Source organism: Myotis nattereri (genome assembly GCF_964212035.1).
Source record: "Myotis nattereri genome assembly, chromosome: 11".
In the NCBI taxonomy this organism is placed as follows: domain Eukaryota; kingdom Metazoa; phylum Chordata; class Mammalia; order Chiroptera; family Vespertilionidae; genus Myotis; species Myotis nattereri.
This window is the reverse complement of record NC_138086.1, coordinates 63743401-63763107: the sequence shown is the minus strand read 5'-3', so window position 1 is coordinate 63763107 and position 19707 is coordinate 63743401. Positions and strand designations below refer to the sequence as shown.

Here is a 19707-nt window from a genome sequence, read left to right as displayed (position 1 = left end):
TGGGGATAGATTCTGAACAGTAAGTCACAGGGGTTGCTTCCTATCTCTTTATGTCCCTCCCCTGAGGCACGCATGGTGGCTGACATGAGTATGCACTCAATGTTTACGAAAAAGAGGAGGAGGAAGGAAGGAGAAAGCAAGGATGAGAGGATTAAGGCTCAGAGTATTGCCACCTTGCTTACCAATATTTTTTACATAAAATATTTGGGTAATTCCATAATTAAGGCATACTCAACATGGATTAGTATACACCATATACTCATAAAAATACTTACTTAACCTCCATCTGAAATTATGACTGAAATTAGACACATTCAGGAATGGCAATGGTTTTCGTCATGTAGCCCATCTCAAACTAGTCTCTGGTCAATAAATCGGTGGAGATGAGGGCAGATACCACAGGAAGACAAACACCACGCCCAGCTGATTGAGGATGGCAAGCTCATGAGCAGGAGGGACAAAAACTGCTCCATAAGAAGGGAGACGACCTTGAAGGCTGCTGACAAGGAGCCAGTACCGTTCCAGGGAGCCTTCAGTCCCGGGACAGATGAAGCTTCCTGGAAAAGGCGGATTCCATGTGGCCAAAGGAGGTAAAACTGTAAGCGACATTTGAGGACTACTGTGTGCTGGCCCCGTGGTCAGCGGCTGGGTGGTAGGAAGGTAGTGAGACCCAGACCCTTCTCTCGAGGTGCTTACGATTGATTAGTCCAGAGCTGCAGAAAGGAGGCCATATTTAAGTTGAAATGAAAGTAGGATTGAAATGACTTAGTTGTGAAAGTAAGAAAGTATTTCTTCAAAGGGGGTTTTGGCAAAGTCTAGAAAGAATGACCACAGCTCCTTTCATTAGAGCCACTTGTATTTCCCTCCTCGGAGTAACGAAGAGACACTGCAGATCAGACTAAAATGGGGGAATTACTGCTGTGTGTGTGTGTGTGTGTGTGTGTGCTGTGATGTAAAAGGTATTTCTTAGTGCAAGTCACATTCTAAAACACTGTGAACGCTGCCCAGGAGCACTGGGACCCTCTGTGGGCTGCTGAGAGTGATGACTGAGATGGGAGAGCAGCACAGGCCCCAACAGCTCTTCACATCTTCCAGACCAGGCGCCCAGAACAAATGGGGCCAAAGGTGATTGCGAGGTGAAGTGCGTGTGTGGGGAGGGAGGGTCGTTCCCTTGCAGGGAGTAGCAAGGCACCATCAATTGGCAAGAGGAAACCGGCAGAGTCAGAAACTCATAAAATTTTCAAGTCCCTCCGGGATGCTCTGGTGTGAAGTAATCATTCTACAGACAAGCAGCCAAAGTTACAAACCGATAATGCCATTTGCCCCAGGCCATCCGAACAGCAAATTCAGAGATGAAACTAGCATAGAGCTGGGTCGTAGGACTCCTGGTTCAATGATCTTTAAATAAAAGATCCTGCCATAAAAATGAAAAGCAGGGCCCTGCTCTCCGCAGCATTCTGCTTGTTCTCTTTTCAATAAGAGCCTGAGATTCTTCCTCCAATGAGATGCCAGTCATCTGTTCCACTCAGGCCGTGACAATTTGAAGGCTCTCTGTTTTAAAAACAAAGAGCTGCTAATGATCACTATTTCTCCTAAATCAAAGCTTTAGACTCTCCTTGCCATAGCAACCAGGAGTGGTTGAATCATCTACTATTATCCCCTGAAACAATTTCTCAGAAACAATTCTGACACTGGGTCCAGGGATGTTGAAGTCGGTCAAAAATTAAAACCTCCCAACCTCACTGCCCTATTTTTCACGAGAGCTAAAGACTCTCTAATTTTGAGTGAATGGCTCTATGTTTTTCCGAAACCATAAAACAAAGCGCTTCGAACCCATGAAGCGCCAAGCAGTGAAAATGCACCAGGAAAAGCTGTCAGTCATTGCTTTGGACAGGAAGCAGCCATGTTTTTGCCTGGGAGTGAATATCATTACAGAGTGAGAGGGGCACAACTCTTACTAGTAGACTCTCAACTAGACTGAGTCCTTTGCTGGAGAAGCCAGGTGTCTTAGAACTCACAGTATTTCCATCGTGGCCTTAGGGAAGCCAAGGGCTGAGGACATTCGTGTCACATTCATGACACAACTGTGGCAGGCACGCTCGGCTCCTCCTTCCTCCTTCACAGAACCCTGATGCATTCGGTGTCCTCACCCCTTCAGGGACACTGACCCCACTCCCATTACAGGAAGGCAGTCATGACCACTGAGGACACCATGGGAATCCTATTCTCCCTGCCAGTGATTGGCTCACAGGTGACCATGTGACAAAACTGTGGCCAATGGGGCCAGGGGAACTCTGCTGGGGGAAGGGGCGCTTCTGGGAAAGGTTTCCTCCCTCTCCACTCAGGCAGGAGGAAGACATTCCTCCTTTCCTCTTTCTAAACGTGATGCCAGGGGCTGCCGTTGTCGTCTTGACGTCAGAAAGAGAACAAGGCCCTTCCACCAAGAGGGCAGAGCCCAGAGGACTCCTGGGAAGCAGAGTCTGATGCCACAGCGTATGATGTCCCTGTCTCTCACTTCTCAGGGTTTTCTATATTTGCAGCAGGAAATTAACCCATAGGACAATGGCACCCTGGAATGTTCTGGTCAGGAAGTGAGGAGGTGTGACTGTGCTATGCATGTTGGTGTCAGCAAGAGAGAAGTTGCATGAACAGCAGGTCCCAGGGACAGTGCATCTTTTGTTAGAGAAGGGGTTTGCCTGTGGCATTAGGAAGGAGGACCCAGGTATAAAATCCACACCTGGAGAGAGCTGCCAAGGCCAGCCTTGTCCACGTGTGCTGTGGTCCTAGGTGACCCAGGCAACCAGATTTCCCCCGACAGAGGACTTGGATCAGCAAATCCACTGTAACCCAAACCCACTTCCTCCTCTGGGTGCCAGGAAAATACTCCAAATGGGAGTGTAAGGAAAGGGCTCAGGAAGACGGCTCAGTGCTTGCTTTGTCCTCACATTCCCATGAATGGGCATTTACTAGTATCTGTATTGTGTGTGGGTGCTTATCTTTATTGTCCATGGAGGGAAGAAGGCAGACGATCCTTGAAGGGAAGCCAGCCATCCTATAAACGCACACAGGCCATTGATGACTGAAGTCTTCCCATGAAAGTAACCACCCAGGAACTCTGTTCCCCAAAGACACCCGTCTTTATCCCCACCAAGGCCAGATCTGCCTCCTGCCCACAGAAAGTGTATCTTGCTCTAGGAGACTCCAAACCTGGGGAAAAGCATCTGCACCAACCACACTCTCAACACCAGTAGGTTTTTCAAAAGTGATTATTGGTTGGATTCATTATAGCAAACTGTATGTGGCTTTAGAAAACTTCATTGGTAATATTCACATTTTACATCCGATCCAATGCATTTTCCTTTACTTGGTCAGGGTAAAAGTAAATGCTATGAGAGCACCTGAGACAGCCGTACCTGCCTAGTAGCGTAGTCTTCCCACCAGAGTATTAACGGTACAATACTGTGACCGGATGTGATCCAAGGGTGTCGGCTCTTTGATTGGAAACAACAAAAGAGGCAGCAGGTGACACCCTTGGAAAGGTCTGCACATGCGTCCATCTACAGGGCATCCGAGGCAGCAGCAGACGCACACCTGTGCTAATAACACTCAGCAGCACCAGGCACCCAGCGGGAAGCTTGGTTCCCCGGTGACTTGCGTTCCATCTGAGGGCAGAAGGGTGGGGCCCAGGCCTTGAAAAGCTGCAGAGGAATCTAATTAACTAGTCATTCAAAATGCGTGACTTGCTTTGTCCGGCATCAACAGAGGAGAGCTGGGGTTCTCCTATGTTCCTTTGCTGAAGGGATGATATGGCAGCCGTTAGGGTAAATGGGGGAAGGGAGCTGATTCTGTGAGCCAGTCACAGAAATGGGGCTCTATGCAACCTTCTGAGGGCTCGGGGCTGGCAGCAGAAAAAGACAAATGTGGAAATAAAAATGGGAAGAGGAGGGGCGCCCGCACGTGTTCATCAAGATAGCTGACTGTGAAGTGGATGTGCCTGTCTGATTATAAGCATCCTGTCCAAGGACTTGATCTACGGGGGTTTTTCCTGTCTGCTCACTTCACGGCTTTTCACCTTCTCATTCCTACTATAGCCCTTTTTTGTTGTTGTTGCCTCTTAAGTAACAGCTTTATGGAGATATATTCACATACCCTGCAATTCACCCGTTTAAAAGTGTACCATTCAGTGACTTTTAGTATATTCACAGATGGGTGCAACCATCACCACAATCCATTTTAGAACAACTCATCACCCCAACAGAAACCGGTGCCCATTAGCCATCACTCGAGTTTCCCTCCAACCCTCCCAGTCCCGGGAAACATGGGACCTACTTTCTGTCTCTGTGATTTGCCTGTTCGGGACATCTCATGAAAGTGGGATCATGCCCTGTGCAACCCTTTATAACTGGCTTCTTGCATTAAGCATAAAGTTTTCAGGGTTCATCCCTGCTGTCCTGTGGCCTCTATCACTTTTTAATTGTTCTCTGCAGCTCTCCTTGTTGAATGCCAGTTTTACTTCTGTTGTTCCTTGAGTGTTCACTGAAAAGAGCTTCTGGACTACAAATCTAGTTTAAGAAGTCCTGGTTCTGAGTCTCCTATTACAATGAGTGCAAATAATCCATACTATCAAGGTTAGAAAAACGAACTTTCTAAAAATCATTAAAGGCATGTGGCTAATGTGAACCAGGGATGGGATCCTCACAGAACTGATGGACTTACAAGAGGTAATGGAGGGGCTATAGCGTCATTCCTACAATAGAGTGCTTGAGATGGAAACATATTCACTCACTCAACAATTTGCTACTGAGGGCCTACTGCCTGCCAGACACTATTCTGTGCCCTAGGATCAGCAATTTAATTTTAGTGATACAATTATTAAAAGAAAGAAGAAAAGGCAAGGAGATAATAAGCAGAAAGTTTGGAGTAGTGGTTACCTTTGGAAGAGGAGAATGAAAGAAGATAGGGGTGGGAAGGGAGAAGAGGACCCAGGAAGATGGAAGGGTAGGTAACAATCCTAGGTTGGGTGGTGGCTTTTCTATTATGAGTTATGTTGCTGTGCTTTGTAGCTGGCATGTATTGCAGATATTTATTTACATATATTGACTATTACATCAAATATAATTTTAAAAAGAGCCACTCCTCTGGATTAGTCAACAGTAGTGTCCCTTTGGATGAGCGACCTGTCTGGGCTAACTTAAAATGCTTATGGGAATATGGGATGCACAGTGGATTCTTACACTGAGAAATTCAAAACTGGTGGGATTCCACTGCAGGGTTCTGAAAGGCTGATGAACAAGAGCAAGGTAGTATATTTAGGGGAGATTTTTCCAGTTGTTTTAAAGAATCAGGAACTCTGAGCAATCACTCATCACCTTGGAAAGGGACCCAAGGAGCAACTAAATCAGAAGGGGAACTTCATCAGGCCCAGAGACTTTTATGTTTTGTTCATAAATTTCCAAGTGTTTTGCACAGACATTATCCCAGTTGATTCTCTCAACGAGTATTATGAGGCATTTTTTGGATGAGGAAATGGACATTCAGAGATGTCCAAATAAGCTCAGCCAGTGGGTGCTGGTGTTTGGGCCAGACCTCCAACTCCCAGCGCTTATCACACAACACCGACCTTGGAGTCCCGGGTTCAAATGAACCCACACTCATTTCCAGAACCCCAAAACGAACATTAGATGGACTTCAGAGAGTTACATGTAAAGCAATAAAAAGCAACACCAGTCCACTCTAGGGGCAGAAAATGAAGGGAACTTACCACCACAAGACGGAGCACCAGCTTGAACTACACACAGACTCGGAAACACGCTGCCATGAAATTCCTGATGACGGATCTGCACTCGGCAACTTATGGAAAATAAGATGTCTGCAGGGCGCCTCTTTCCTGAAAGGCTGCTGCGCATTTTTACAAAATACCATTCAGCGCTATTAGAGGTTAGAATACAGACCCCAATAAGCACTGAGGCAGTTGTTATGTTCTTATGACAAATTGCATTGTCCAGTTCAAAATGCTGCCTCCCGTTTGTACCTGCCTAGGATTTGCTGTGGTTATGCTGCTAATCTGAATCTGATACTATTTCTGGAGAGTTTACAGAGGCCCCATCAACAGCTTTCTCCTCCGAGGAAGATTCATATTGGGGGAGGGGAAGGGGGGAGGCGTTAGTCTGGTTGCTTGAAACAAGCACAGTGCTCGCACGCGGGCAAAGTTCAACCCTGAGGCATATGAACGTCACAAGAAGAATCATGTGCCCTGGTCACTGAGAGCACCTTCAACCCTGGACATTGATCACTCGCTCGGGAGATAACAGAGGGGACACCGGGCTTCAACTAATCACATCCCAACCAGAAACTAACAACTCACAGGGCGCTTCCTGAAGGAGACATGATAATGTTCTCTTTGCATATGAAAGTCAGCAAAATAGGATTATTTACCCAATAAACATGGCTTAACAGTCTCCATGTCCTCAGGGACCAGCCCTGTAAAACAGAATGGCTAATTTTTCCTATAATAAAGTGAATGTGAATGAGCAACTTAAATCAATATTAGGCAGCCAAATTATGTGTATTAATATCTACACATCATTAGCATAATCCCAAGTGGGATTCTTTCATTACTAAAAGCAATGCTGGGCCTGACTTTTCATTCCCCTTGATATTAATTTATTTGTTATATATTTGCTTGGAAACAACTTTTGTTTGAAACTGAATCCACTTCTGCTTTCTGTGTATACATATACACACAAACACGCACAAACAGACACATATACCCGCCTACAGTCATATACATATTCACAGCAAGAAGCCTCGGTGCAAAGACTATCAGACAAGAATTTTCTGCACAGGCAGAGAGAAAAATGTGTTCTTTCTTCTCTCAGCTTCTCTTTCCAACTTTGCAGCATTATGGCATTGCTGGCTTTTCTTGGAAGGAGGGGTGTACATAAATATAACAAGTAAATATGCAAAGTCTAGAATTATAGTGAAGCAAAATAAAAAACAAAGCACAAAACTTGCATAAACAAGAATCTGCTAAACGCCCCAACCTGTCCCTCTCGATGGTATTTCATTTCAATGTCACTGACCAGACGCAGGTAGATGAGGGACAGCACTCACTGTCCGGGACTAAAACGAAACAGGGACCTGAGATCAGGGCCTGCCAGGGTAAGTTCTGGCTGGGAAAGTGGACAGGGCTGCAGCTGTGGGAGCCACTGGTCGGTGGATCTGACGGGTCTGTGTGGTGAAGTCTGTGATGAAGGCTAGAACATTCTCTGGAATATTGTCCAGACCAGTGCTGTCTAGTACACATATGAGTCACATGTGTAATTTTAAATATTTCTTGTAGCTACGTTAAACATTTAAAAAGATGTGAAGTTAATTTTTAGTCTTCTTTACCTAATATCTAAAAAACTGTTATCATTTCCACAGATAACCAATATAATATTTGGAACTGTCCTTTGGTTTGGTTCTAAGTTTTCAACCCTGGTGTGTATTTTGCCTTGCAGCCACCTCAATTCAGGCTCACCACACTCAGAGGCCTACAGAGCCCACGTGGCTACCGCACTGGACAGCACAGGTCAGGGCTCGAGGAGCATATTTAAAGGTCAAAGCTACGGCCCCCACTCCAGCAGATGCTACAGAAGATTTACCCACAAAACCCCACTCCTTGCTTCCTGTTCACTTGCTGTCCCAACATTGATCTCTCAGGTTTATTCCTTAGAAGCAAAATTACTTAAGAAAAAGCACTTTAGAATGTTAGCGCGGCATTATCTGAAATCATAAGGAAGTGCTGGCTTCTGTTTCCTTGAAGAAGATAGTGGTCAGCCAGGACTGAGGGTACAGAGGGCAAAGATGGAGCATCATGAAACCCAGGGACCAGGCCCCTGATGAGACAAGACTTGCATAAGGTTATCGCCCCAGTGACTCTGTGATTCACATGCCCTAAGTTTATGATTGGCGTTATGGCAATAATAATCACGTTTCTGAGTCCACTGAGCTCCGCATCCACCTCTTCCCTAACAGCTGCTTGACACTTTAAAGAAACCTTCCACGTTTTAGTGTTTGTTGCACTCGAAGATGGTAACAGGAGTTCAAGGAGACGGCAGCTTCCTTTTCTTAGGAACCGTCCTGTTCTTGCATCGTATTTGCATGCATTTCCCCCCAATTAAAGTTGCTGAAAATTCCAAAAGCTAACTTTATTTTCTAAAGTTATTTTCTAAATCCAGTGTGCATCTGCTTTTCCCCATATGTGGGCCTTTTGCAGGAGCAAAATGCTTCTAGGCCAATGGTTAGCTGAAGGCCAAGTTGGCAGAAAATCTGATTTAAACAGTACAGTTTGGATATGCCACCTGCAACCTCAGTCCGCACATTCACAATGTTCCCATTTTCTTTATGATGTTTTGGAAGAGATACAATTGTAAGATCCAGACTTCTTCTGTGTATTTTAGGGTGAAATTACAACTCACTGGGGATTATGTCAAAAAGAAATGGAGTGCCCATTAGGGAAACAATAGACTTTTTTTTTTTTTTTTACAGAGAGGAAGGGAGAGGAATAGAGAGTTAGAAACATCCATGAGAGAGAAACATGGATCAGCTTCCTCCTGCACACCCCCTACTGGGGATGTGCCCACAACCAAGGTACATGCCCTTGACCAGAATCGAACCTGGGACCCTTTAGTCCGCAAGCCAACGCTCTATCCACTGAGCCAAACCGGTTAGGGCAACAGACCTTTTTAAAAAAAAAAAAATTTTTGAATCAACCTTTAAGACTAGAAGAGTTTATAACATTTTAATTACTCTCCCCAACATCATCCTTCAGCTGTCATTGCACAGTTTCCCTCAAGCTTATGAAAAAGAATCACTTAAAAAAAAAAAAAAAAGCTGTTTTGCAAAATTAGTAAAATATAACCTAAGCAGCACCAGGAGCAAACGCAGGAACGGGAGCACATTCTATCACATTTCTCTCCTTCGCTTATTAATTTTACATTAGTAGGGTCCCTGTCTTAGAACTGCTAACCCTGCACACCAGTGCTGCCCAATAGCGTCGGCTGCACACGGAAGGCAATATTCTATTCCTGCTGTCTAGTTCGGCAGCCACTAGCCACATGTGCAACTGAGCACTTGAAACGTGTCTCGTGCAATTGAGGAAATGAATTGTTTTACATTTAAATAGCTACATGTGGCTTGTGGCTACCGTGCGGAACAGCACGGCTGAATACAGTCAGGGCAGACACAAGGTCACCGGAGTCTTCGTGCCTCATTCGCACAGCAGCAGCCTTGATGTCGAAGGCCCGTTTAAAATACAAAGCACTTTTGACTTGTATTTTGAAAATATTAAATAATTAAACAGCTTCAGGAAAGCCAGACAGGAAAAAACGTCTGCAAGAAATTCTCTAAGGATGCTCTGTAGGATGAGCGGGGGAGAGAAATGGAGGATTAATGTTCTGAGGGCCTGGGTGCTAGATAACAGCTCAGCTCCGGCCCCACCAGCGCTCTGAGTGGCACTGGGCAGTTCCTGCAGCTCCTGGGCCCGGGTTCTCTGGCTTAGACACTGTTGAGATCCTGCTAAACAACCTCCAGGGTCCCTCCTCCCTCCCAGGCTGCAATGCAATGCAAAGCCAATCCGGCTCGGAGACAAGGCCTCCTCCGGTAGGAATTGCGTGTGGGCTCTCTGAACTGCTTCCATCATTTGGTTCCTTGACTTTCTCACTAAAGATATAAGCTAAAGAACATATATGCTGCCGCCTGAGGACTCAGCATCTGGAGTGTCTGGGGATGATAACAAGACTTGATATGCTCACCCCACATGGAGTGTTGTTAGCACGCCAGTGAAGATAATGAACTCAGTGCAAAGTATCACCGCTCTTTTCTTCCCTAGTTTCTCCCCACTTTCATTTAGAAAATGTTCAAATCTTTGGAAAAGTTGCAAGAATAGTGCAATAAATGCTTCACCTGGCCAGACTATTCTTAAGTCCAGATACCGCAAGCACAACCCTTCCCCCACCCCCACCCCGCCCACCCCCAGGTGTCCTCTCTGCAGAGCAATGACTTGGAACACCTCCCAGGTCCCAGCACTGGTGAGAAGGAGCTTCCGTCAGGCCGAGGGAGGGTCTGAGTAACTACTAAGCGCAGCAACCTAAAGCACAAGGATAGTGCTGTGTTTTCCCTGTTAACAACGCGCATGTATCTCAGCCTTCAACTTCTATGTCACAGACTTCTTACACGGAGATGGAAACAAACCCCTGTGAGGACAAAGAATGGGCCTTGATATTAGGAAGACCTTGTTCTAATCCTAGCACCTCAAATCCAAGCCCTGGGCCTCTCTGAACCTATTTCTTTATTTGCAAATGGGCATCAGGTCTACCTCAGAGACACAGTGTGAGAATTACATACCACGATGGACACAGGAAGACACGGAGCAGCCATTCAGTGCTGTTAGTTGTTTTACAGTTCATAAGCATTTTCCCAAACAGTGCTCCAGGAATGACAACCCTGGGGGATAAATCCGTCGGCTATTGCTATTTCTGGTTTATAGCACGCAAACTGAGGCTCAGAGATGTCAAGGGAAAGAGAGGAAAGGGCGAGAAGTGGCATCTACTGAGGTGACATGGTGGCCAGGCCTACGGGAGGCCATGCTTCTATCACCTCTGGGAACACTCACATCGACTCCAGGAAATAGGTTATCACACCCTCAGTTTGAGAGAGGTATTTAAGCCTCAGAGAGGCTAATGTCACCCAAACCACATAGCTAGCTAGTTGCAGGGCTTGGCTATGTATCTGGTTTAAGTGCCTATGCTAAGGGTTTAGGAGCCTTGGTTAAGGGCTCAAGGGCCCTGGTTAACGGTTGGAGGGTACTGGCTAAGGGTTTAAGGGTTCTGAGGGTTAAAGGCCTTGGTTAAGGGTTTAAATGTTCTGGCTAAAAGCTTAAGTGACCAGATCTTCTGACTCCAAGTTTAGGGCTCTTCCTATGACCTCTAATGAAGACACATTTCAGAACGTGGGCTCTCTCACAGCTGGAGGAAGCAGACTGTTTCTCCACATCTAGTTGAACCTGCCAGGCCGCTACTGGCATCCAGCCTCTCTTCTTGGAAAAGTTCTCTCTCCAGCAGGCCCACCACGCACGGGGTGACTGGCAGCCTGCACAATGCGTAGGTGATAACAACACTCTAGGAATCTAATCAATGCAACCCCTGGCTGGAGGCGATTACAACATTTTAAATAAGGCTATTAACTGAACACCTTTATTACAGAATGTCTATGGGAGCTTAGGCGTTGAATGATTTAAAAGAACACTATAGCCCTGGCCAGTGTGGCTCCGTTGGTTGAGCTCCATCCCATGCACTGAAAGGTCATTGGTCAGGGCACATGCCCAGGTTGCAGCTTCAGTCCATGGTAGGGGTATGTACAGGAGGCAGCTGATCGATGTTTCTCTCTCACATCAATGTTTCTCTCTCTCTTCTTCCCTCTCTAGTAAGTCAATAAAAACAGAACACTATATACTGCTGAGGTTATACTGTGAATGGGCTGAGGTTGGGTGACTTTGATCGGCCATATTGTGGAAGCAAGGCAATGCTGTCATCAGACCATATTGTGAAGGCTATCGTCAAAAAGTGGCCTCCACAAAGGTGTCGATTACCTGGTAATAATAAATGAGGGGAAAAGCAGGCTCTTTGCACGAGCAGCCGGTGGATGGCTCTCCCTGGGTACACAGGTGAAAAAGTTTGATCAACACTGTCATGCACACACGCCAGGTGTTCATCCTCAGACCCCAGCAGACAGCCACGTGGGTCCCACAGCTGAGCAGACTGCCTGTGGGGTCAGCACACACCTGACTGGGTTCTCCTCTAGTCATGGGGACAAAATAAACCTCTGCCTTTGTTACTAACTTTGAGACGTGTGAGTGGGTTTTCTCTCACCAACCAGCCACCCTAGAGATGCAGGCATCCACCTTACCCCTCTGACCAGAATCCACGTGAGAAACGGAATACCAACTTCCTCTCCCACTGCGCACATGGAAGGAGCAGCAGGGAGGTGTGGAGAGGCTTTGGAAACTATTAACAGTAAAGTAGACCAAGTGCAGGATTTATGAAAACCTGAAAATTTAGAAATCTGACCAACATAATAACAGGTGAGATAAGCAAAAGGGAAAGAGGATGGGAGAGAGGAAGGAAAAAAGGAAGGGAGAAAGGAGAAAAGAATTAAGGAAGGAAGGAAGGAAGGAAGGAAGGAAGGAAGGAAGGAAGGGAAGGAAGGAGGGAGGAAATTCATTTTGAAAATTAAGTGACATATTTTCAGGAGCCATGAAATGTGAATATATTCATAAGAGATAAGTGACCGGTGGGTGATAGATGCTATCAATCATATGTCCATCACCAGGTCCGTTTCTCTTTCTCTGTATCTAACTATCTTGGCAGGAATTTCTTCTGGCAGAAAACCCTTTTCCAGAACACTCCAATGTGACCCTGCTCATGTACAGGTTTTCCAAACCCAATCTCCACTTATGTTCACCACCTTGCAAAAACAGGAGACCCGCGGGGCAGCAGACGGCCCCCAGCAGGACTGACACTGGGGCCAAGCCCAGGTGGCAGCTCAGAGTACACAATATCCAGTTCCACCCTACACAGCCTGGCCTCGGAAAATACCTGCTGTTTGCGTCCCCTAAAAGTTGACCAAAACAGGTCATAGGGTTGGTGGGAGTGAAGGTAATGTGGCAGTTTTGCAAAAGTACATCAGCTGGTGGGCCCTTGTCAGACACTACAAACATGCAGCCATGCTTAAGAAGGACTTCCTCTCCTCTGATCCTACATCCCTGGGTTCGTCAGGGTTACCTCAAATGGACAGTGAAAGTCTAATAAGTTAAAATGAGGTGTGGGAAGGTCACCAGAAAGACAGCAAGGAACAAGGATCCAAATCCGAGCAAACAATTTCTCTCGGGGGGGGGGGGGGGGGGAAGGGGGGGGCGGGGGGGTCATTTTAGCTCCGTGAGTTTTTTTAAAAATATGCAGGGATTTTTGAAATCACAATTTATTTATTTTTATTTTTTGGTGTGATTTAAAATAATAAAGGTAATCAAATCTTCCAGCCACTCTAGGTGTGATTATGAATTCAAATTACCAGCAGTGACCACCAAAACAAAGGTAAAGAAATTGCCTTTATACATAATTGAATATTTCTGAAGAATCCAAAAGAAGACTTTTCTGTTTTATAAAAGATAACCCGTTTTGTAGTGTTAGTTACATGGAGTTTCTGGTTACACATATGTAAGTCTTGGCAGCATTCTTGTAGTTTTACCTTCTGCATCTGAGACTATGAAAGATTTATATATGTCACTGGTTGAGGCCCTCCAATAATAAGCGATGAAAATTCCTATTTATCACCTCTATGGTCAACACCCATGTGACAGCAGAAAATAGCTTTACAGTCAGGCCTCTATATCCACGGGTGTGGAGCACTGGCTGCATGCACTGAGGTAGACCATTTTACATGAGGGACTTGAGCATCCTTGGATTTTGGAACCCACTGGGGTCCTGGAACCCATCTCCGTGGATACCAAGGGGCGACTGGATTTACCCAGCCCACATTACTGTTGCACAGAATCTGGAGAAATAACTCCCCCAGTCCATTCAAGAATCTTCTTTTCCCAATTAAGGTTTGATAACTGTACCTAATACTGATTTTTACTCTTTTTCATTCGCATTTGAAAAGTCAATGTCGATTTCATTTCTATAATACAGTGTCTTTGTGCTCTCAAAATCTTAACAATTTCTTATCCCAGGGCCCCTTTAATATTTAATATTTTACTTAGTTTAGTTACTTAAAAACATCTCATAGAGTCTTTATTAGTTTACTTGAGTTTTCTTTTCCTTACTATGTGCAATGATCCATTTCACATTCACATTACTATATGCAAAATGTTCTTATTTCAATTATAAAAGCAACTATAGCCCATGATGATTAAGAAAACTATTTTGCAAATCAATCATTGTTTTCTTCACAGTATAATCAAAGGCTAGATTAAAGGTTTAAGGATAGAGACTTTTTTTTCTGATTTAAAAAAATAATAAAGGTAATCAAACCTTCTTGCCAATCTAGGTGATTGTGAAATTTAATTACCAGCAGTTATCTTTAAAACAAAGGCAAAGCAATTTCTTAAATTTCTGAAGAGTTCTCAAAAAAACGTATTTCAAAATTAATTTTAACTTGATTATTGTATTTGTTATGTGTTGCTTTTTTTTCTCATTCCTCCAAGGAGCAAAATTTATTCACACCAAGCATGTAGGTGCTACATTCTATGCTAAATGCTCCACGCACATTATCTCATTTAATCCCCATAATATTTCTATTAAGTGGGTCCATTTCATAAAGATGAAATGACACATGTGGGTGACGGGGTTCAACAGCAGCAAGTGAGAACATTCTCAGCAAAGTCAGATAACTTTTGGGCTTAATACAGAGTAAATGATTAGATCTTTACTCTGTGCAAACACACCCAAACCTGAATCTTCCACAGCTATTTCCTGAAGAGAGGTTTAACCCATGTTATTCGAGTTCACCTCTCCACATGCTGGATACTACAGAATCAACTGTCAATTGCCCAAATATGTCCTAGGGCGTCCAGAGCTGTGTCACTGACCACACTGGTGCCTGAACAGAAAGAAAACCTCCTACATCCGCAGCAGAAATATGCAGCCTGGCAGCTCTAGGCGTGATGCTGCTTATGGGCTTATGAGCATAACTGTGCAGAGAAGAGGAACCACCAAGAAAAAAAGATCAATAGCCCTAAGAAAGGAAGTTGAAAATCAGGTCATGAACTTCATCTCCAGGCCTTTGCCTAAGCTCTTTCCTCTTCCTGAAATACCTTTCCTTTTCTCTGATTTCTGGAAAAATCCTACTCATGCTTCAAGGCCCAACTCACAGGTTATCTCCACTGACTCCTCTAAACTGAGGTCATCCTCTCTTCCCTGCTATCTCCTCCACATAATTCATTTTATCCAACTGGAATACAGATTGATATGTGCTTGTCCACCTCTAATGCCGGAAGGTGAGGGAGAGTGTCTTCATTCATCTTTCTATTCCAAAAACTTGGGACAATGCCTGAAACTTTAAAGACACTTACTAAATGCTTGTTTAATGGAGCTCAGACCTCGAGAGCAAGTTTAACACGCAATACAAGAGGCAGATTTTCTGTGTGTTGGACTTATTTTGCACCCAAAGTCTAAGCTAATGACTGCCTTTTTTCCTCATTACTCCAAGGAGCAAAACTTATTCACACCAAGCACTTGGCTGCCACACCCTGTGCTAAATGCTCCACACACATAATCTCATTTAATCCCGGCAATATTCCTCGGAAGTAGGTCCTATTACTAACATCTGCCTTCATTTATGGATGGGTAAATTGATATTTAAAGAAGTTCAATAATACCTAAAGTTATCCAACTGGTCAGTGCTGGTGCCAGAACTCAAGGACAATAATCCTAGAACTTCAGAGCGAGAAGCAATCCCAAAATTATCTTCCTCACTTAAAGCCCTTGAAGCTGAGGCTTCTGACTTACTGCCTGGCACATAGTAGGTCCTCCAAAATGGTGACTGACTGATTGATTCTGACCTTTGCCTGGGAGAACCCAGCTGCCATCACCAACAGGCTCTATTCTTTCCTGCCCAACACCTCTCACAGGTGTGAATTGCTGGCGTCCTCTGAATTATTCATGATCCACACCTTGAGAAGTGTGCTTAAAAAGAGAACTACAGTTCTCATTATTTTTCAAGACAAAATGCCTGACTAATTGGTGAATTAGATAATATAAGCTTCTGGTCCATGTCGACGCGCACCAAATAATACATCCATGCCCACTTTTTGAATTTCAGCTTTCACGTGATTCCCCAGTTTCTATTATAAAATAGTGGTAGCTGAGAAGCAAAGAGAACCATTACAAGCATCTCTAGCCTGCCTGCAAAGCGATGACCGTCACCTAAAGCTGACTCTGTGCCTCAGAGCCACATGTGCTTCTGAAGGCTGAGTTAGGTTCTTCAAGAAGAGTTCTTAAGCTACATCAACACCTGAGAATTCAGATGCCACGTCACCTGTAATGCATGGCATCAGTCAATCATGACTGATTGCCTCAGGGCCCTTCCTCCATTCTTCCTTCCCTTCCAGTGGCCTGCGGCTCACGAGCCACATGCGGCTCTTTGGCCCCTTGCGTGTGGCTCTTTCACAAAATACCGACTTCTACGCATGGGCCACGAAGTTTCAATCGCACTGTACATGCGCACCCGCACGTGGTATTTTTGTGGAAGAGCCACACTCAAGGGGCCAAAGAACCGCAAGTGGCTCGCGAGCCGCGGTTTGCCGACCTCGGCTAGCTAACTCTCCCTCATGAGTTGATTTTCCAAGTGGGAAGTTTTATGAGAGGGATAACCATCTGCTAATCGTGAGCCAACATCACTGTATTTTAAATTCAATGTTAGTCAACCATAATGAATTGAAAAGCAGCAGCAGTGGTTTGGGGATCCTAAAAATAAGCTGTAGCAGTTGCTGAGTTCGCAGAATTAAAACCCAAAGCGGTCAACTTGCTGCTGCTCTTAATCAGATATGACTGCTCTAACCCATCGGCTACCATGACGAGGACCTTGAACTGTAACTGTACCATAGGCCTAACAACACTGTACTTGTGGCTAGTTGGCGGTGATCAAGAATGGAAGTGCCGTTTCCCTGGAACTAAATTTGCCAAAGAAGATAACAGATGGCTTTCAGGCAATCACCTGTGGCACATCACAATTGCACCTTAGTCAAATTCACCTGGCATTTATGATTTAATTAGCCATACATCCACAGATATGGTTCCGTGATGCCTGGCTTGCTGTCTAATGCCTCCAACAAGGTGATTCTTCTTTTGAATTTAATTTTGGGGTAACAATAAAGCAACAACACACAATAGGAATTAATACATATTAATACATTGAGCATTTCCATTGGGTCGTCGAGACCTTCTTGACCCCTGAATACTGTATCCTACACTAAATGTCTTATCAGATATCCCTTGAAGGTTTGTCATTAAAGTTTTCAGGGGCCAGAGAGGGAGAAGAATTCTACCTAATGCATCATGTGATTCGGTTCCTGTCATACTCAGAAACCAGGGAAAGGGGGGTGGGGAGGTGCTTCTATTGATTCCTGCTCCTTTGGATTCATTAGCAATTTTTCCCTCTTCAATTAAACCTGCTGATCAACCAGAGAAAAGCTGAAAGAAGCTCTCCCTTTGCTCAGCTGCACTTGGAGGAAAAAAAAATGTATGCCTGGAAAGTAAAATTACAGAGCGTATTCCAGGAGGCCACACAGGGAAAATATCTCTCTCTCTCTCTCTCTCTCTCTCTCTCTCTCTCTCTCTCTCTCTCACACACACACACACACACACACACACACACACAGCCAGGCAAATTGTCAGTGGCTGGGCTCTGCCTCCTGTTTGCTAACTCTCTTCAATCAGGACCAAAGGACACAATCCCTTCATTACTTCCATCTCAAACCCATGCCCCAAGCGTGTGTCTCCACGGAGCTAATTTCTGAAACAAACAAAGAAAATCAAGTCCGCGAGGAGCGAGGGTTTGCTCCCCTGTGCCTTGAATGCGGGCATCCAGCTTAGTAGTGGCGCTGCCCTGCGAGCGGGTCGGGGCGCCCGGAGTCGCCCTAACCTTCCCCGCCCCGCCAGCCCCGGCTCCAGCGGCGCCAGAAAGTGAGAGCCAGCCCTGCTCCACTCGCTTCCCCCCGCTGCTCTCCAAGCCCCCCGATCGCCCGCGTCCGCAAACTAAGGGCGCCACCGCTCTCCCATCTCCGCGCTGCCAGATGTCAGCGGGCACCGAGGGTCCTGGCCACCCAAACAAGTGTCACTCCGGACGCTCGCTCTCACTCTGAGCGCGCGGGCACGGCGGCCACAGGTAGGCTCTGCCCATCCCGGGGCGCGGGCGAGGGCAGGGGGCGAGAGACCCAGCTCGCAGCCGCGCCCGACAGGCTGAAACTCACCAGAGGACACGGAGGAGCCGGACAGACTGGAGTTGCTGGACGCTGCCATCTCCGCGCGCCCCGCTCGTCGCTGTAGCTCAGCCCCGGTGAGGACGCAGCCTCCGCTGCCCTCGCCCGGCCGCTCCCGGCTGCCGCGGCCCCCAGCCCATGGCAAAGTCCTGGCGGCGCGCAGAGAGCACCAGCCTCTGGACTCTGCCTGCACTTCCTGCTCCACCAGATGACGCGCTGCCGCCGCCGCTATTTATTTGTGGTTTCCGTCCCTCTCGGCGCCTAAGCCCGCTGTTCTCCCGGTGTCCGGGGGTAGGTAGGTGGGAACCGAGGGAGGCCAGGAGGCGGCGGAGCGGACCGATCGTGCCTCCAGCCGAGCCCAGCTGCGGTTAGCGCTCCCCCGCGCACGGCGGGGACCGGGGCGCCCGGGTGTCCCTGAGCCGCGCCGCCAGCTCCCCGCACCCCCCCTTGCGCTCCTGCCTTCCCAGCCGCACTTCGAGCAGCCCGGGCAAGGGCGGTGGGAGACAGACAGACAGAGCGACCTCCCCCTCCTCCCTCCGCCCCAACTCCGCTCGCGCGCGCACACAAAGGAAGGAGAGGAGACTGGGGAGCTGGTTCAGCTGCGGCGGGCTTGACAGCACCTGCCTCGGAGGCTGGAGCGGGAGGCTGCGGGCTGCAGGGCAGGAGGACACCGGACCAAGGAGCGGGACCCCTAGGTGCCGGGGAAGCCGCGGGGGGCGGGGGGCGAGGGGCGAGTGTGGCTGCAGCGCGCAGAGCTGCTCCAAGGGTTTGAACACGACCAGGAGTGGGGAGTGGGGAGAAGGTGTTAGGGTTCGCTGAGCCCCGCCAGACTAAGGAGCGGCGAGCAGGCCGGGTTGGAAAACGGTGGGGGTGGGGTGGGGGAAGGCGGGGTCACTGAGGACACGTTGTTTGGCAAAAGGGGGCCTGGGAAGCCAGGGGGACTGTGGAGCGCTCCTTCCACTCCCCTCCAAATTGTCCTTTGTTGCTCGGGGGCTGATGGTCCCAGCCCTGTAAGAAGGTAAGTTTTCTGAAACACCCTCACAACATCCAGCAGGACAATCCAGCTGCCCCAAGTGCCCCAGCTTCGGATGGTGCCCGCAGGCCCACTGGGCTTTTGAGGTTGGCCTTCCAGGAAATAGACACGTTCCTAATATATCACCAGCCCCACACAAAGCCGGGTGTCTCAGAGAAGGAGCTTCCCTACTTCCTCTTGCAGAGGATCCGCACAAAAGGCAGAAGCCGGGCCACAGGTCCCACTGGGCCTTTTCAGGATCAGGCCCTGCTCAGGTGTGTGTGAGAGAGACTGGAGCACACGGTGTGGCCCTTCCCCCTGTATTTAAACCTAAATTAATTTCGCTGGGAGGAAATACCATGCAGATTTAAAAAAAAAAAAAAAAGTCTATTTCACGCTCCCAGCAGGGTAATCAGTTCTTTCAATCCGGAAGCAACAGAAAACTGTGAAATTTGAACAGAAATTGTTAGATCAAAGGAAAGAGCAAACATTAAAGGGATGAAAGTACTCTCATTATGTAGCAAAGTGGAAAGTGTTCGCATTGGGGAAGTTCAATTTTTAAAAATCTGGTTAAAAGGACATAGTTTAAAAATGATTAGGAGAGACACAGCACAGCAGCCAGTCCCAGGGGCTCCACACCAACCACGCGCCTCACACACACAGAGTAATAAATGTG

General features: G+C 46.8%; 1 protein-coding gene across 1 annotated transcript in view; it reads right to left on the bottom strand.

Annotated features, from left to right (window-relative positions):
• CHN2 (chimerin 2) overlaps positions 1 to 18406 on the bottom strand; it is a 228516-nt gene extending 210110 nt beyond the window's left edge. Inside the window, exon 1 of the mRNA XM_081102278.1 lies at positions 18011 to 18406. Within this exon, the coding sequence (XP_080958404.1) occupies positions 18011 to 18059 (49 nt within the window). The 5' untranslated portion in view covers positions 18060 to 18406. The remainder of the gene's footprint in view (positions 1 to 18010) is intronic.
• Positions 18407 to 19707: the final 1301 nt, after the last annotated feature.